Raw genomic sequence first — 17,406 nt, forward strand, 5'->3', positions numbered from 1 at the left:
AAGATGCCTCATCTGTCATCCTCTGACTCTCAGCTTTTGCAATTAGCAGAGATAAAATACAGTGAATAAAAGCAGTGTGGTGTGTAATAGTAACACATGTAGGCATAAAAGAGAAGAGAAGAGAAGAGAAGAGAAGAGAAGAGAAGAGAAGAGAAGAGAAGAGATTTAAAACTATCCTTTATTAACCACTTTCTCTGCATAAAAACCCACAACCCTGTTGATACCAAAAACCTACAAAAGAGAAGATGTTATGTCTCCATCTCCTCCAATGCACATAATATTGCTTTTATGGCCTAAGTACACTTAAAAATCGCCACCTTAAAACATCATCTTTGCTTCAACATAACCCACAATGATGATTTTTTTTGTTTTACCATATGTAAAGTTTAGCATGAGCAAAGATCTGATGAACGAGTTGAACATGCTTCTTTGGACCAAACACAATTAAAAGGAAAGAAAACACGGGTGTCTCTAGCCTGAGACATCAGTCTGGTAAAATATCAAACATCACTTTAACCTTTGGGACTGTACAACTAAATATGTTAGAGTTTCAGATGATTACAAAACAATATAGAAGTATTAAGGGAGTGCAAACCTCCATTGTAATTTTATTTATTTATTTGTTTGTTAGTTTGTTTATGTGCCAATGATTGTTAGTTTGTGCGTTAGAAGCTCTAATGGCAAAATTATCTCTATCTCCCCATAGTAAAGAATCCTTTTTAAAAATTCCTGGATCCAGTCGGTGATCTAGATCACCTGCAAACTCTAATCACTTTGTTCCTTATTCCATTTCGGGGATTTCTTGAAAATTTTATCACAATAACAGACAGACAAACAGACGGACCAACACTGCTGAAAGGTGGAGGTAACAATTTCCAGGGTAAATTGGATGAAGATGTGCTATGTATACGTTTATGCCCAGGTCACTGTAAGTCACTACGCTCCCAGACTGGAGATCACCTGTCTGTTTCTCTATAGGCAACTTGTACAAAGTCTGCCAGCATTTCCTTTAAATCCTTTGAAAACTACAAATTTTCACTTTTATAACTTTAAAAAGCTGTGTTCTTTTTTAAGTTTTCAATTTCCCCAAAATCTGGAGCTGTGAAAGAAAGAAAATTGTCCTCAAACGAAGAGGAGAAGAGACATGCTCTTCAGTTGCTCCGTTACTCTTGTAGGTGGAGACCAACAGTGGATCTGGCCCTTTAGTCCTTCAGTCTTTGGTCCCCAGATACAGTGTGCCATAGAAACAGGTGCAGCGCTTTGCTAAATGTCATTTCCTCATTATGACGTTAACAGACCAGAGATACTCGTGTGTGTGTGTGTGTGTGTATGTCCTGTTGTGCAGCAGATTTAATACTTAACTGATTTTGGCTTTGTTTTTCACAGCCTCTAACAGAAAAATAAAACCATAACAAAAATATGCCTTTTTCATTTCCTGTTTTGTATCAACTTAATCCACAAACCTCCTATTGAGAAACACAGTGTGGACCTTTAGTTAAAGGTAGTGCATGGAGCCATGCACTACATGCATCTGAGGCTTTCTGGGAGTTTGTTCCAGACATGCGAAGCATAGAAGCTGAACGTAGCTTCTCCAAGTCTGGTTCAGACTCTGGAAACTGATAAGAAACTGGATCCAGATGACCTGATGGTTCTGGTAGGATCATGCTGGGCCAAGAGGTCAACAATATATATGTATACTAAACCATTCAGAGCTTTATAGACCAGCAGCAGAACGTTAAAGTCTATTCTCTAACAAACAGGCAGCCAGTGTAAAGACCTCAGAGCTGGACTGATGTGATACACTTTCTTGGTCTTAGTGAGGACTCAAGCAGTAGAGTTCTGAATCAGCTGCAGGTGTCTAATTGAATTTTTAGGTAGACCTGTAAAACCACTGTCACAATAATAGAATAGAATAGAATAGAATAGAAATACTTTATTAATCCCTTCAGAGAGCCCTCAGGGAAATTTGGGTACCAGCAGCAATACAACACCAACAGTAAAGCAGGACAAGCACAAGACACAATATATACAGGTACAAAGCAAAATAGAGGCAAATAGAATGCAATAAATATAACAATAATAACAATAAGATAAGTTAAATAAAACAATGTAAACAAGCATTGCACACAGTAGAGGTGGTACAGATTCCCAGTTCACTATTGCACGTATAAGTTATTGCAACTGTTTGTATGGGTTATTGTGCATATGTTGTATCAGGCGGACTGCACACCTCCCTCTCCCCCCTCCTTCTCCCCCTCCTGCCTAATGCAGAGTTGTACAGCTTGATGGCTCGGGGGACAAAGGAGTCTCTGAGCCGGTTGGTCCTACTCTTGGGGAGGAGCAGCCTGTTGCTGGTCAGGCTTCTCTGTGCGCTGATGACAGTGTGCAGAGGGTGACTGGCATCATTCACAATAGCCAGTAGTTTTTTTTAGTGTTCTCCTCTCTGCCACTGTCACCAGGGAGTCCAGCTTCATGCCAACCACAGAGCCCGCCCGCCTGATGAGTTTTTCCAACCTGTTAGCACACCTCTTTGTCATGTTACCCCCCCAGCAGACAACAGCATAAAAAAGCGTACTAGCCACCACAGACTGATAGAACATCCACAGGAGTTTCCTGCAGATGTTAAAAGATCTCAGTCTTCGCAGGAAGTACAGACGGTTTTGACCCTTTTTCTTACAGGTTATTTGTACAGCATGTCCAGTCCAGCTTGTTATCCAGCCACAACCCGAGGTACCTGTAGTTGTCTACAATCTCCACCTTGTCGTCCCTGATGGTCACTGGACGTGGTTCTGGGCTGGACTTCCTGAAGTCAATAACCAGCTCCTTAGTCTTTGAGGTGTTAAGCTGGAGATGGTTCATCTGACTCCAGGTGACAAAGTCACTGACCAGATTCCTGTACTCGTCCTCTCCATCATCCCTGATACACCCCAAGGTGGCTGTGTCATCTGCAAACTTCTGGATGTGACACAGCTCTGAGTCATACCAGAAGTCTGAGGTGTAGAGTGTGAAGAGGAGGGGGGCCAGCACCGTCCCCTCAAGCCGACTAAAGATGAAAGCATGGACTAGTTTTTCCAGGTCCTGCTGAGATATCAGATCTTTTACCCTTAATATATTCTTAAGGTGATAGTAGGCTGACTTTTGGAAGTCCTTAATGTATTTCTCAAAGTTTAGGTCTGAGTCCATCAATACACTCAGATTTCTGGCCTGGTTGGTGGTTTTTAGTTGTATAGACTGAAGCTCTGTGATGAACTGTAATCGTTTCTCTTTGGCTCCAAAGACCATCACTTCAGTTTTGTTTTTGTTTAACTGGAGAAAGTTCAGACACATCCAAGCATTAATCTCCTCAATGCATTTACCAAGAGCCTGGACGGGGCCTCAGTCTCCTGGTGACATTGTAATATAAATCTGTGTGTCATCTGCATAGCTTTGGTAACTAATTTTGTTTTTCTTTGTAACCTGTGCCAGTGGGAGCATGTAGATGTTAAACAGAAGAGGCCCCAGGGTGGAACCTTGGGGAACTCCACATGTAATTCTTGTCTGCTCAGATGTAAAATTACCTATTGACACAAAGTACTTTCTATTCTCTAAATAAGATTTAAACCAGTGTAGTGCAGTGCCAGAGAGGCCAACCCAGTTCTCCAGTTGTTTAAGCAATATATTGTGGTTGACTGTATCAAATGCAGCACTGAGGTCCAGTGAGACTATGACTGACACTTTTCCATCATCTGTATTCAAACATATGTAATTAATGACTTTGGTCAGAGCATCTCAGTGCTGTGGTGCTGTCTAAAACCTGACTGGAAGACATCATAGCAGTTATTTTGTATTAAAAAGTCATTTAGCTGATGACAAACAGCTTTTTCCATAATCTTACTTAGAAATGGAAGATTTGAGATCGGCCTGTAGTTGCTCATTTGTGTCTTGTCTAGATTGTCCCTTTTTAGCAGAGGTTTGATTACAGCTGTTTTTAGAAGCTCTGGGAAGATGCCCGAAATTGAAGATAAGTTCACAATCTGTAACAGATCTGGCTCCAGAGTCTTTGAGACCTTTTTGAAGAAACCGGTGGGCAGGATGTCCAAGCAGCATGATGAGGAGTTCAGCTGACATAAGATGCCGCCCAGATCTTTGCTGTTAATGGGATTAAACTGTGTCATGGTGCTTAAACTGTTTTTTTAGTGGACACAGTATGTCTGTTGATAAACCAATTACTTGTCTGATATTTTGGATTTTTTCTGTGAAAAATATGACGAAATCATTACAGGCAGTGGTGGAATAAAGTTCAGGTGCTGCTGACACAGGAGGGTTTGTTAACCTGTCAACAATAGCGAACAAGACCCGAGCATAATCATAGTTTTTGCTAATAATGTCAGAGAAATAGGACTTTCTTGCGTTTCTCTTTATACATGTCATAATTAACCTGTAGATTTGATTTTCTCCATCTGCACTCGGCTTCCCGACACTTTCTTTTTCCATGCTTCACCAGTGTGGAATTTCTCCACGGAGACTTTTTCTTTCCAGAGACAACCTTCACCTTAATAGGAGCAATAGCATCCATAATATTTAACATTTTAGCTTTAAAACTAGTGACAAGCTCATTGGCTGAACCCCCTGATAGGGCAGGTGTTCAAGAGAAGACCTGGTTGTAGGTTTTTCATTCATGTGTGTATAGATAGGTGGATGGATGGATGGATAGATACATAAAACTATTTAATTGTCAAAGGTAAACTCACCCCTTCAGTCTTCACTATGTTCTCTTCAGTTTTTATTTTATTTTTATGTTTTTAAATGATTATATTGCTTTTGTCTTCTTCACCTCCTCTTCTTTCCCTCTGCAGACAATCTCATGGGCCATAGCAAAAGGACGCCAGCACAGTGGAGATGTTCAGAAAGACACCTCCTCCAGGTCAGCCTCTATTATTAAACATATTTATCACCTGTGCAGTTAAACTGTTTGCAGTAGAGTTAGTGGTCACATGGCTAGATTATGATTGAAAAATAAGGAAGAAAATGGGTATCTCGCTTGTGGGGCAGTCCATAAAATCCTTCACAGTGTTGCCTTTTACCTTGTGTTATTAAAAGGAGTGGTGACTTGATTGTAGTTGAAAAGTGCAGAGTTACAAGATTATACAAGTATAAATTCACAGAGGATATATGAGGTATAGACTTCCATCTGATTGTCTTTAGTTCGTGTTAAGTTCTCAAGGATGCATTATGTGCATGCTGAGAAAAAGCTTAAATTCAGTCATGTATTTACTCCATGTGCAGGAACTGAAATAAGTCTGCAGTGAAAGCGGTAGCACTTTCTTACTGAACATCTGGTGTGGTCTTCATATTTAAACAGGTTGCAGAAAACCCTCCAAGGACTTACTTGTTTTGATATTTCTTTGTTATTTCTATACACTGAAACTGATATCAATATACAGAAATAAATAGGAAAACAAACCAAAATCTTAGTGGTAAAAAGGGTCAGTTTGTATCTATAATTTGCTGGTGTTTAACTGAATGTACTTCAGTAAAATGTTTATTGTGCCACTGACAGTAACACAAGCCCAGAGCATGATCGATCCATCTGCATGCTTAAAATTTAAAGAGATGTTCTTTTTACGATTCTCCATTCTCATTTCATAAATCACATCTTTATGCATTTCAGCTGAAATATTTTACTTTTTCTCTTTTTTAGGTCGGTTTAAACATTCGTCTGCAAATTTCTAATGTTGAATTTTGTGGAGAAAAAGCAGAAGTGATTTTCCAGTAGCCGATCATACATGAAGGTTGAGCGTGTTATGCATTATAAAAGTACACTACTGCCACGTCTACATCTCAGTTTTTCTGTTAACTGCCATTTGTTGTTTACTTAAACCACTATAAGCCACTAGTGCTTTGCCACTCTCTTGAAAATTTAAGTAAAACTTTGCATTCTGCTGTAGAAAAATAGTAACCTGCTTCATAATACTATGTAAACACAAGGAAGCAAGGTTACTAAGGTATAAACTTAACATTAAATTATCCACTTAAATCTTAATGAGGTCATTAAACTTGTATGTATTTGAACTCCAAATGCCACAAAGTTTGCCACTTGGAAAAGGGGTCATTTTACAAAAGGTGAGGATTTTTTTTTCTCACATCTCAGCATTAAATTATAATAAAGCCTGCTCTGACTGCAGTTTACATGAGGTTTTTATTGTAAATGCGGTAAATGTTGAAATCAAATGAAAATAAAAATGCCCAGAAGGAAAGGCTAATGTTCTAGATGATGCTCTTGTTCTTGATGTTATATATATATATATATATATATATATGCACATATATATCATCGTGATTGGTGCACGTGTATTAAGTGTATTAAAGAAGTGTTTGGAACTGAATGTATGGGATCAGGCACGAGACTCGCAGAATCAGCACGTGCTGAGGCACCGTCTGGCCCTGCCCACTGCGGCGCTCCTTCTTTCACCTAACGAGAGTAATACGGTCCGGGACATTTTGGCTCTTAATTCCATACTTTGGCTCTAAAGATCAGCGCTCTCCTATTCAAAATGGGACACCGTTGACTTAGCTCAGAAGTGGGATCATTGCAGAGGCAGTTTCCATGGTAACGCCAACGTGGCCAATGTGGTTACGTAATGCCCACATTGGACGGTGTTTATGTTGTGGATGAGACTTGATGCAGCCTCAATCGATTTTTGAGGCTGCAGATTCACAGACACTGTGCTGATGTGGTTTGTGCAAAATCAAGTTAGAGGTTTGCAACGTTTCAGCAGCAGCGCAGCTGCAAAAACATGCAGGTCTGAAGCAGTCTGCGTTCCGTGACCCTTTTCCAAAATGACCTCAGCGTTTTTGCGGACGGAGGGAGAGAAATCAGAGCAAGTCACGCACCGAGTGTCCACGTGTGCGCATTTGGATAGGGCAGAGAAGAAGGGATGGGGTGGGTCCTGTTAATCCAGCTTGACTGAAGTTGGAACAGGATCTTCAACCACGCGTCATTGCGGAGATGTGACGGTCGGATGGGTCGATCATGTCACTGCAACAGGGCACTTCCAAGGAAAGTTCACAGTGTGAAATTTAAAAATGACAGTTTTAAAAGACATCCCGGAGAAATGGTTTCCATTGGTTCTCCCATTCAACAGAAAGAAAAAGGAAAGAGTTCATGGAAGGAAATCGAAAAAAAAGCAGACAGGTACGTGTTTGTGTGTGGTTCAGAGGATCACCTGATTAAACTGTGACTGTCATCATCACCACCAAAATGATGTTTGTACATTATTTAAATAAACACCATCTCTTATTTATATCTCAACTGAGTCCAAGTTTTATTCCATCTTCATCTCACTCCATCATGTGTCTGAAATACAAACCTCATCGTATTACATGTATGCAAAACACGTTTTTTCCCCCATTAGATACCTTACCAGTTTATCTCAGCTGGTTCTGTAATCACTGAATGGTCACATGTACTGTATTAAAAATTACCATCAACTGCCAGGATTTATCAAGAGTGAAATAATAGTTTCTGTAGTTACTGTATTTGTGCCTTTTAACTGCCAATGAGCTTTCTTTGGCTCGTGTGGCTTCTGTTTTATGTTTGCATAAATAGGTGTTAACCTGTGAAACATGATTCAGATTTTTGCAGTTTTCATGCCAAGTGTTGACAGCAAATCTGTATTTGAGGTGCCTGTGTAAGCAAAACAGTTTAACTGATTTTTTTGTAAATAAGGGGCTGATGTCCTTGTCTCTGCTGCTGAGACACTGATCAATCCTCCAGGCGCCAGTCTCCACTGCTCAGCTTTGGCTGGATCCTTATTCCGTATAGCTAAACTATCACAAATCACACTGGATGTGCACCTTCATTTGACCTCTGTTCCATTAGTCTGCCTCTGTGTCACTGGCATTGTTTCCAACGAATTTGATAACTATGAGTTTGCACACTTAGGTGCATGTGTATGCATGACTGCAGAAGTTTTTTTTCATCTAATAGGATTAGCCACAGTCAGTGATGATCACTTCTCTGCAGAGTCTGATATGAATCTGACTTAAATTCAGCCATGGAAATGACATTAGCTTTTCCCGCTAATTAAGACTGACTGGACCCTGTGGTCATTACTGTTATGACTTTAGTCTCTGTTGTGAGCGTGTTGCTCATGGAGCTATAAGGCGTTTCAGTTCAGTAGCTTGTTGGCTCACGTGTCTAGCCATGAGGGGAAGAGTGTTAAAGATACAGGAGGGGGAGAAAATCAAAATGAGTGCTTTTAGATAAACATAAATGTATTTATAATAAATCAATATTTGTTCCTTATTGCCTGAAATTTTGTGCAAACCAAAAGCCCATAGTAAATTTCCAACTAATGGTTTCACAGCGATGAAGCTTTTTTAGATTTATATAGACTTCCTGTATAGTATTAAGTCTGTGTCAGGGCTTTTGCTGCCCTTGAAGTTGTCAGAGCTGTTAACACTTAGTGAGCAATTTGCTAAACAGTTGGTCAGCTGGCTCAGGAGTGGTTTGAACAGACAGCCTTGACATCAGATGCTTGGAGGCCTCAGTGCTTATCCAGCAGGGGCATCTTGCCCTCTTCACAGTCTGAGCTTTGCATGTCAGACAGATCTTACAACATGATGACCTTCAGGTAGAGCAGAGAAAAGAAAGAGGAGGAGAAAGTGTTGGGAGAATGGATAGATTTTGAGGGACAGGCATTAATGCAAACACATGCAATTTGATATGGTATACTAATCAAAGTTTAGGAAAACATTTCCTCTCTTGAATGAATTTTTGTCATGCAGTTGCATTAACACTTGTTGAAGCCCCAAAACTCTTCACCCTTAATGTGATTTTTTCCCCACCATAATACACGCTTCCATTAAAACACAGCCTGGTGAAATATTACAATTATTAGTAATTTAAACAAGAATGTTTTTACTATTTTTTTATCCACCAATGAGTTTGTTGATTTTTTTAAATATATTGCAACACACGTTTCTGTTTTAACAAATCCTCTGTGACAACAGCACAGCTGGTCTTCAGTCGACCTTAGCTTATTTACTGCAACACATTTGTCTTAAAAACCAACAATGAAGTGGAGCCCTTATTGGATCACTCTAAAAGGCCTGTTTGTTTGGTGAAACTGAGCACTGCAGGGACAAAGATTTAGGTTATGAGCCGTACATGGCGAGAGGACTTTACAGTGCTGCAGAAACACAGGAAACCACAGTGTCTTTGTCTGTATGAGAGCGTTTGAGCGCTGCTGCGTGATGTCCCTTCCTGTGGCACCTCGCCACCTCTCAGTCATTAACCCAAAGTCTATTTAGGATCTTGTTGTTTTAGTGCAACGATATCTCTGTGCATACAACACGCTTTGATCTTGACATTTACAGCATACCTAAGTGTGTGTGGACTGTGTGCAGTCCTGTGTAAAAACAGGCCAGTTATATGAGAAGCAGCCTCATCACTGTTAGTGGAGAGTCTACCGGTAGTTGTGAAGGTGGAGGGAAACTACCAAACCTTTTCATCAACACAAATGCAAACCTGAAAACAGAGAGAAGATAAAGTGCAGGGTCAGTGGGCGAGAGGTTTTCACATATGAAGAAGAAATCTTACTTTCAGTTTGAGTTCCCTTTAACTTAGAACAGAATTTAACCTGTATTTGACCAGACTGAACATCTGTCTATTATCAGAAGCAACAGATTAAGGATCAGAAGTAAATTGTTATTAGTATTTTTTATTTATTTATTTTTTATGCCATATGACTCTCATCAACCCATTTTGTGCTGTGTGTTTCTGCAGAGGAGGAGAGAAAGGTCAAAGCCAATGACAGAGAATACAACGAAAAGTTTCAGTATGCGGTAAGAGCACCTGCTGTTTCCTTTTGTACGTGTCCAAAAATATAGACATTGCCATAAAATTATGCAACACTTCAAATATAATTAGACCTCTTAATTCTGTGTTTTCCGCTCTTCATTCAGAGTAACTGCATCATGACATCAAAGTACAACGTCATCACTTTTCTGCCTGTCAACTTGTTTGAGCAGTTCCAGGAAGTAGCCAATACCTACTTCCTATTCCTGCTCATATTACAGGTGAGTAGAGGAGATGGGTTAAAAATCCCTGCATTTGTTATAACACAACAACACAAAATAAAGGACATCATATGGAACAATCAGCAACATGGCCAGTTTAAACTGTGTTGAAAAAGGCAGGGAATTAAAAAATAATGCGCAGATGTGCATAAAGGCAGACCATCACTTTTTGAGCAAACATCAACCACTCATATAAAGTGTGTCAAGTGGCTCCAGCCAATAAATATATAATGGTATTATTTTACCACTGTCACATCTCAAACCCACCTGTAACTGCTAGCATTGGATGCTGAATGCTTTAATTGTAATAACATGGAGCTTTGCTAAAATCCAGCTGCGTGGCAAAGGCTCTTTGTATGTGCACATGCAGAGCGTAGTTAGGCTTTTATGTGTCAGGTTATACCACAGAAGAATGTGCACCAGTGATTGGTGGAATTATATGATTGAAATGGGGACAAGCAAATTAAAATGAAGACTGAAAACACATTCAGAATCAGCGTAATTTCCCTTTAATCAGTTTTGTGGGAGCTTTCTGAATGAAAAATTGTCAGTGGACGTTATTTTACAGCTTTGTGTTTATGAGAATCAGATAGAGGAAGTGATCAATGCTAAATGTTTCACTCTTACCAACTCTAACATTATATGAACAATTTGTACAACCACAGAAAGTTATTTTATAATTTATTCATTTTTTATTCATTTCACATTGTGGTTTGAGTCAGAGGTTAATCAGCCCGCCACTGTGGTCCACACTGAAAGTTTCACAAGCATTTATGGTTCCCAGAAGCTGAATCTTACTGGTTTTAGGATCCCTCTGATTTTTTTCTATTTTGTCACCAGTATGTTTAAACCCCAGTTTGTTTTATGCTTTAATTTGTTACAGGAATAATACAAAGCTCAACATTAGCTCTGTCTTATGGTTTACTGTAAATGAGCAAATAGTGGCGCTCTTGCATGAGTGGAAAACAAAACAAATCTGCTAATCATTTTAGCACTGTAGATGTGTTTCAGGATTGTGGTGTTACGTACAGTCTAACAAAGCCACTTGTGTGGGTGTTAAATTTCAGCCCCACATTAAAGATTATACTCTACTCTCTTTATTAGAATGTGAAAACTCTACATTTTTAGTGCTCACTTAACTCCTTTTAAAACCTGAGAGCTTAAAATTACTCTGTAACCAAACTAAAAACAAAGTTTAATTTCTTACAAATCAACATACTCAATTATTTTATTTGGCTCAATTGTATTTTGTAAATTTAATGATGTTGCCTTCTCTACATTCTCATGCCAGCACTTGCACCTACAGTTTAGCAGAGTTAGCTGTCATCATTGAAGATGATATATAACTTTTAATTAACCAGATAAAACCCACTGAGATCTCATTCACAATGCTTTCTCAGTAGCCTGTTTCATTATGATGGTGCAGCAAAACTAAATGTTCTTTTGCCAAGCTTGCACACACATGAGGAACAGTCAAATTATAAAAATCACAACAGCCCAGAGCATAATGGCTTTGAGTCCTGTGAACATATTTTCCAGATTTGACTGAACCAGTCCAAGATGAGCTTTTTAAATCAAATCACAGTGGTGAGTTTGGAAGTTATCAACCTCAAACCAGTAAGTGATGCACCATGATTATTAATACAAAGAAGAATGCTGCACAGACATTACTTAACACATTAAAAGGATGTTCAGTTAGTTCTTCAACTCTGTTGCAACTCAGAACTGGACAGGAAGTCGTTCTTGCCAGCAACATTAACCTTTAGCATTAGTAACATGTAATGAGGAATAATGAAAAGAAAAAAGTACACCTATGAGCATGCAAATCAGCATCAATAGACACCGTTTCTTTGTCTGAAAGCCAGTTATCAGGTTGGTGATTCAGTGTAAGTACAAGCATTAGATGTCACTGTCATAGAAGGACATATTACAATATTGGCATTTGTATGATTTTGGTATTTTATTGGTTTTATTTTTAAGTTATATTGTCAAGTAATAAACATATTAGTGTTGTCATTGCCAGTGCCTCATGCCAGTGCTGATGTCACAATGTGGAATACCAACATGACCTAATCCTAGTGTCTGCTGAGTTAGGTTTAAGTTATGTAGTTAAGTAACCGAAATTAAATGCATGTCTAGTGTTGGAGGTTGTTGTCACCTCTGTTTAAGTCCTAAACTGGTTCTTCAACAATGTATATTATATATTTCTTTATCATTTATTTTACTTTGACAAAGACCATAGTTAACAAATTATCAAATTATTTTGATAATTTTCTCTTACAGATACCAGTAGAAACTTTTTTTTTTTTCATCAAAAAAACAATTCAATGTCTGTCCAACTTCAGAGTTCAATCTTTATAATGTGTTTCTAGCATCCAGTGCTAGCCGAGCAGGTTCTTAGTACAAGACCCTACCTGTATCTTCATTCAGAGTAACCTAAAAATTACACTGTCTTTGCTTTTGTTTCAGTTGATACCTCAAATCTCCTCCCTGTCTTGGTTCACAACCATCGTGCCTTTAGCTCTGGTGCTGAGCATCACTGCAGTAAAGGATGCAACAGATGACTATGTGAGCGTATTTTCCACACCACTGTCACAGACACAAAGACTCATTATCTGTAGCTGTTTGAACTTGTAGTGAAAGTGTATTGCATTACCACATTACCTGTGTAAAAAACAACCTGCTCTACTCTATGTCTGCTGCAGTTTCGCCACAAGAGCGACAACCAGGTGAACAATCGTCAGTCTCAGGTCCTCATCAGAGGCTCGTAAGTCATGACAGCTAAAGCTTGCCTGAGTTGTTGCCTCTAAATTTTCTTGTTGTGTTGTGTTTTGGTTCCTTAAGTAATAATTTCACAGCAGCTGTTCATGTGATTTGTGTTTGTAGGCTGCAGAATGAAAAGTGGATGAATGTTCGAGTGGGTGATATAATTAAACTGGAAAACAACCAGTTTGTGGCAGTAAGTGTGCAAACAACACGGTAAAGTGCATAACACAGTAGTCCAGCAGGGTCAAGATTTCTATTTGAACAAGATAGCTTTTAACATCTAATACATTAGTAGTCTGAAAGCTTCAATGCTAAATGGATTTTATTACATTATCTGCTTCATTGGATGATGCGGCCGCAGTTAATCACTAGCTTGCATTTGTTGGTAATAGTAAAAGATGCAAACTATCATCGCTGTGTCATCTGAGCTTTGATCAGTTCTGCAGCTGTGCTGTGTATGTGGCATGCAGCGAATGCTAACGTCAGCTATCTGTTTTCAGGCTGACCTGCTCCTGTTGTCGAGCAGTGAACCTCACGGGCTGTGTTACATTGAGACAGCCGAGCTTGACGGGTCAGAAAACACACTACACATCATCGTTTACTCAACGTCAACGTTCTTTACAGTCTGCTGAAACAATAGGACACTACATTAAAATTGCTGTGTGTTGTTTTATCTTACAGAGAGACCAATATGAAGGTGCGTCAGTCTGTCTCGGTGACAGCTGAGCTTGGTGACCCGAACAACTTGGCTTCATTTGACGGTGAGATTTTCAGACAAACTTATCTTCTCTCGGTTTCGTTACATTCATCTATCTTAGGGATAGGAAGGTTAATGGTTTTCATTATGTGCCTAAGTGTGTATTTAAATCTTTCCCTCCTACACATCATTGCACATAAATAATGGAAAATACACACAGAACATTCACCCACACACACATTTTCTGTCCTTTTCTGCCACCACAGAATGACAGCGTATCATCACCCACCCACCAGTGAAAGAGCTTTGAGTCAGCAAAGCATGCTAACACACTCCTCACCTGTTCATGTAAAAGCATTACTGCAGCAAATCAACTCACACTTTGCCTCATATCATCTTACAAGAGGAGTGTGTTTCCACCTCTGCAGTGTGTGTGCACTTTTGTGTATGACAGCAGCATGATGATTTCAAGTCTAGATCATATTTATACATATCTTAGAGTAATTGGTTTTGGTGGTTAATTATACTGCAGCAGCATCTAAATCAAATTTGTGGGTGTTTTCTTTTTTGTTTTTTTTTTTGTTTTTTTTTACCACACTCCTCTGGGTGAAGGCGAGGTGGTGTGTGAGCCTCCAAACAACAAGCTGGACCGTTTTTGCGGGACACTGTACTGGAGAGACAAGAAATACACCCTGACTAACCAGAACATGCTGCTCAGAGGATGTGTCCTCCGCAACACTGAGGCCTGCTATGGCCTGGTCATCTTTGCAGGTGTGTGTGTGTGTTTGTATTGAGATTAATGTATTTAATGTGTTAAATGAATGTAACAAATCATTGTTCTTCTGTTTCTATCTCAGGCCCGGATACAAAGCTAATGCAGAACAGCGGACGCACCAAATTTAAGCGTACAAGCATCGATCGCCTAATGAACACTCTGGTCCTCTGGGTAGGACACCCCAAACCTCTCACTTTCATGGATCAAAACTATTTTAGGACATGAGCTCATTTGGCTTGAATTTAGTTTCACATATCCACTCTAGTAATACACTCTATTCTAATTTAAACCACAGATCCATCTGTAAGATATTTGTTTAAACATCATACAGACCCTTGTCTTGTTTACTCTGCTATATCTGTGTTTCTGACTGCACATCCCTGTTAGATTTTTGGCTTTCTGGTGTGTATGGGTGTGATCCTGGCCGTGGGTAATGCCGTATGGGAGAGAGAGGTGGGATCATTGTTTCAGAGCTACCTGCCCTGGGACCCTCCTGTGGATAATTTCCTGTTCTCAGCCTTCCTCTCATTTTGGTCCTATGTCATCATTCTCAACACAGTGGTGCCAATCTCTCTTTATGTCAGGTAGGGAGAAGTGGCAAATTTATTTATTTATGTTTATTTATTTTATTATTATTCAAACTATGTAGCAATAACAGTGTAAGCCACAACATATAAACATGTTGAACATGTTTCAAGAAAGTTCAGACATGAACATATTTACCTCGGATGAAACGTCTTTTAACCACATGGAAATTTGCTGTAATTTTTAAAGTATATTTTTCCCTGTTTTTCATTGATAGAAAGTACACCCTCTTTCAGTTCTAAGGTTTACATATTGTGACATGTAAAAAGATCATCTGGTCATTTCCAGCTTTTATGATTTAGGTAAAGACAACCTCAGATGAACAACACAAGATGTATTGCACTACGTCATTCTTTGGTTAAGATCGCTTAGGCTGACTTTCTGAAACAATGTGTGAAAAATTCACAAATTGTAAAAGTTTTGGCAGTTTTCAAATCTGGAACATTTAAGTGTCTGTTAACACAAGGAGGATAGACATCAGCAATGATCTCAAAAAAGATTCACTAGCAAGGACCACACTTCAATGTGGGCTTTCTGGTTTTAGTTAAGGTATGGCTGAAGTTATGGGAATTTGCAAAAATTGCTTTATTTAAGATGTCTCAGGTTTTAAGGCTGGGAGGAGGAGACTCACTGTGGGGGATGGTACCTTGAACAAACAAGAAACAAATAAAAAATATGAAGAGAGGCAAGAAAAAGTCAAGATAGGGTAAAGGATGAGAGATGAAGAGGAAGGATGGATGAGGCAGAGGGGAGAATGTATGAAGGAGGGGGAGAACAAACAGAAGAATGGAGGAGAAAAGTTAGAAGAATGAATGGACAAGGGACGAGGATGGATGAGGGAGGGAAAGATAAGGTAGGAAAGGATGTATAGATGTTGGGGTAAGAAGAGATGAAGAGATGAAAGAGGGAGGGCTGATTGGATTATTGATGTTGGAGGGAAAGGAAGAGGGGATGAATGGATGAGGGAAGGGGAGGAAGCATTGAAGGGTCAAGATGGATGAAGTAAGGAAGGATGGATCGGAAGAGAAGGGAGAAAGAAAGAAAGAATGAATGCTTGAAGGAAGGAATGAGGGGAGGAAAGAGAGGAAAACAAATGGATGAGGGAGGGTGAATGAGAACAGGAATAGGGAGTGGTCGAGAGAACGAGTCAGTAGTGCTAAGTGGGTGAACCAGGTATAAGAGGTGTGGCTGAGTCACGGTTCACAAATCTAAGTTAACAGGTTAACTGCATTTATTGCTTTTTCCATTATAAAGCCATTTAAAAGCAAACCATCATTCCACATCGAGGTTTATTCACAAGCAGAAATCAAATGTCAGCAAACCTAAATGAACCGAAGCAACATTTTAAATTTGCTTGGATTGTACTGAGTGGGCCAATATTCCACCACAATGATGTAAAACTGGTATTGTCCTACTTATTGCCTCAAGTTATTGCTGCTAAAGGTGGTTCAAACTTTTCTAATTTTAAGACCTTATAAGCACCATGTGACTTCTTGGATTTCTTAATATGAAAACCTTAGATTTGACAGATGGTGTACTTCTTTCACAGCTGTAGATGTGCAGTGATGTACAAACTTTTGTAAAACTGTAACCAAGACAGGATTAGAAGTTTACTTAGATTTGTATAGATATAAGATATATATTTGCCTAATTTAAGACATTTTTATATTATTCTGCAGAGACATCCACACAAGTAAGGATAGAAACAACAGAAAAAACCCTGATAACCATTTTCTTTGCTTGACGATTTTGAATCCACTGCTTCAGAGTCTGCACCACAGCTCTGTTAGCCCTCAGATCCCAGTTTGACTAGCGTGTGGATATCTGACAAGGGGCTACTGAATTAAACAGACTAATAACAAATACCAACTGAACATTATAACCATGTGTTTGCATATGGAAGTTACATCATTGTGCCATTTTACTGGTGTTTTTCAAATTCATGTGACTTTAACTAGACTGCATTTAGAACCCTCTCTCATGTGTTGGTACATCAGTGTGGAGGTGATCAGGCTGGGCCACAGCTACTTCATTAATTGGGACCAGCAGATGTTCTGCTCACAGTGTAATACAGCAGCTGAGGCCAGGACCACCACTTTGAACGAGGAGCTGGGCCAGGTGAGCAGTCAGATAGTGAATCTTCATGTTTCATGCATGTTACATACCTTTCTCCTTTTCTGGTGCTTATTCATCATATCCCAAATATTTTAAAAGGTAATCTAATTGTTCTGCAGTAACTGACCTAAAGAAACTGAACAAACTAATTCAGAAGACTGGCTCTGTGCTGGGAACAACTCTGGAGCAACTGGGGCTGATTGTCCAGAGAAGAAAGCTGCTGAAGTTTCATAAAAGCATAGATTTTAATCAACAATATTTTTGTGGAACTGCATATCTTTAGGTTGAGTACATTTTCAGTGACAAGACTGGAACTCTCACTCAGAACATCATGAGCTTCAACAAATGCTCCATCAATGGACAACATTATGGTAAGTAGATACACAAGCAAATGCACATACACAGT

General features: G+C 39.3%; 1 protein-coding gene across 7 annotated transcripts in view; it reads left to right on the forward strand.

Moving 5' to 3' along the window:
* atp8b2 (ATPase phospholipid transporting 8B2) overlaps positions 1–17,406 on the forward strand; it is a 30,547-nt gene that overhangs the window by 2,235 nt on the left and 10,906 nt on the right. For 2 of the 7 annotated variants that reach the window (XM_041988252.1, XM_041988253.1), the window contains exons 1-13: positions 6,474–7,174; positions 9,770–9,828; positions 9,949–10,062; positions 12,532–12,630; positions 12,768–12,829; positions 12,949–13,021; positions 13,329–13,399; positions 13,510–13,589; positions 14,138–14,296; positions 14,383–14,471; positions 14,688–14,884; positions 16,883–17,003; positions 17,284–17,371. In XM_041988252.1, coding sequence (XP_041844186.1) covers positions 7,066–7,174; positions 9,770–9,828; positions 9,949–10,062; positions 12,532–12,630; positions 12,768–12,829; positions 12,949–13,021; positions 13,329–13,399; positions 13,510–13,589; positions 14,138–14,296; positions 14,383–14,471; positions 14,688–14,884; positions 16,883–17,003; positions 17,284–17,371 — 1,321 coding nt within the window. In that variant the 5' untranslated portion in view covers positions 6,474–7,065. Of the gene's footprint in view, positions 1–4,835; positions 4,904–6,473; positions 7,175–9,769; positions 9,829–9,948; positions 10,063–11,619; positions 11,680–12,531; positions 12,631–12,767; positions 12,830–12,948; positions 13,022–13,328; positions 13,400–13,509; positions 13,590–14,137; positions 14,297–14,382; positions 14,472–14,687; positions 14,885–16,882; positions 17,004–17,283; positions 17,372–17,406 lie in introns of those variants that run through there. The other 5 variants (XM_041988246.1, XM_041988248.1, XM_041988247.1 and 2 more) reach the window with 4 other exon arrangements.

This window comes from Melanotaenia boesemani, chromosome 6 (genome assembly GCF_017639745.1).
Source record: "Melanotaenia boesemani isolate fMelBoe1 chromosome 6, fMelBoe1.pri, whole genome shotgun sequence".
Taxonomy (NCBI): domain Eukaryota; kingdom Metazoa; phylum Chordata; class Actinopteri; order Atheriniformes; family Melanotaeniidae; genus Melanotaenia; species Melanotaenia boesemani.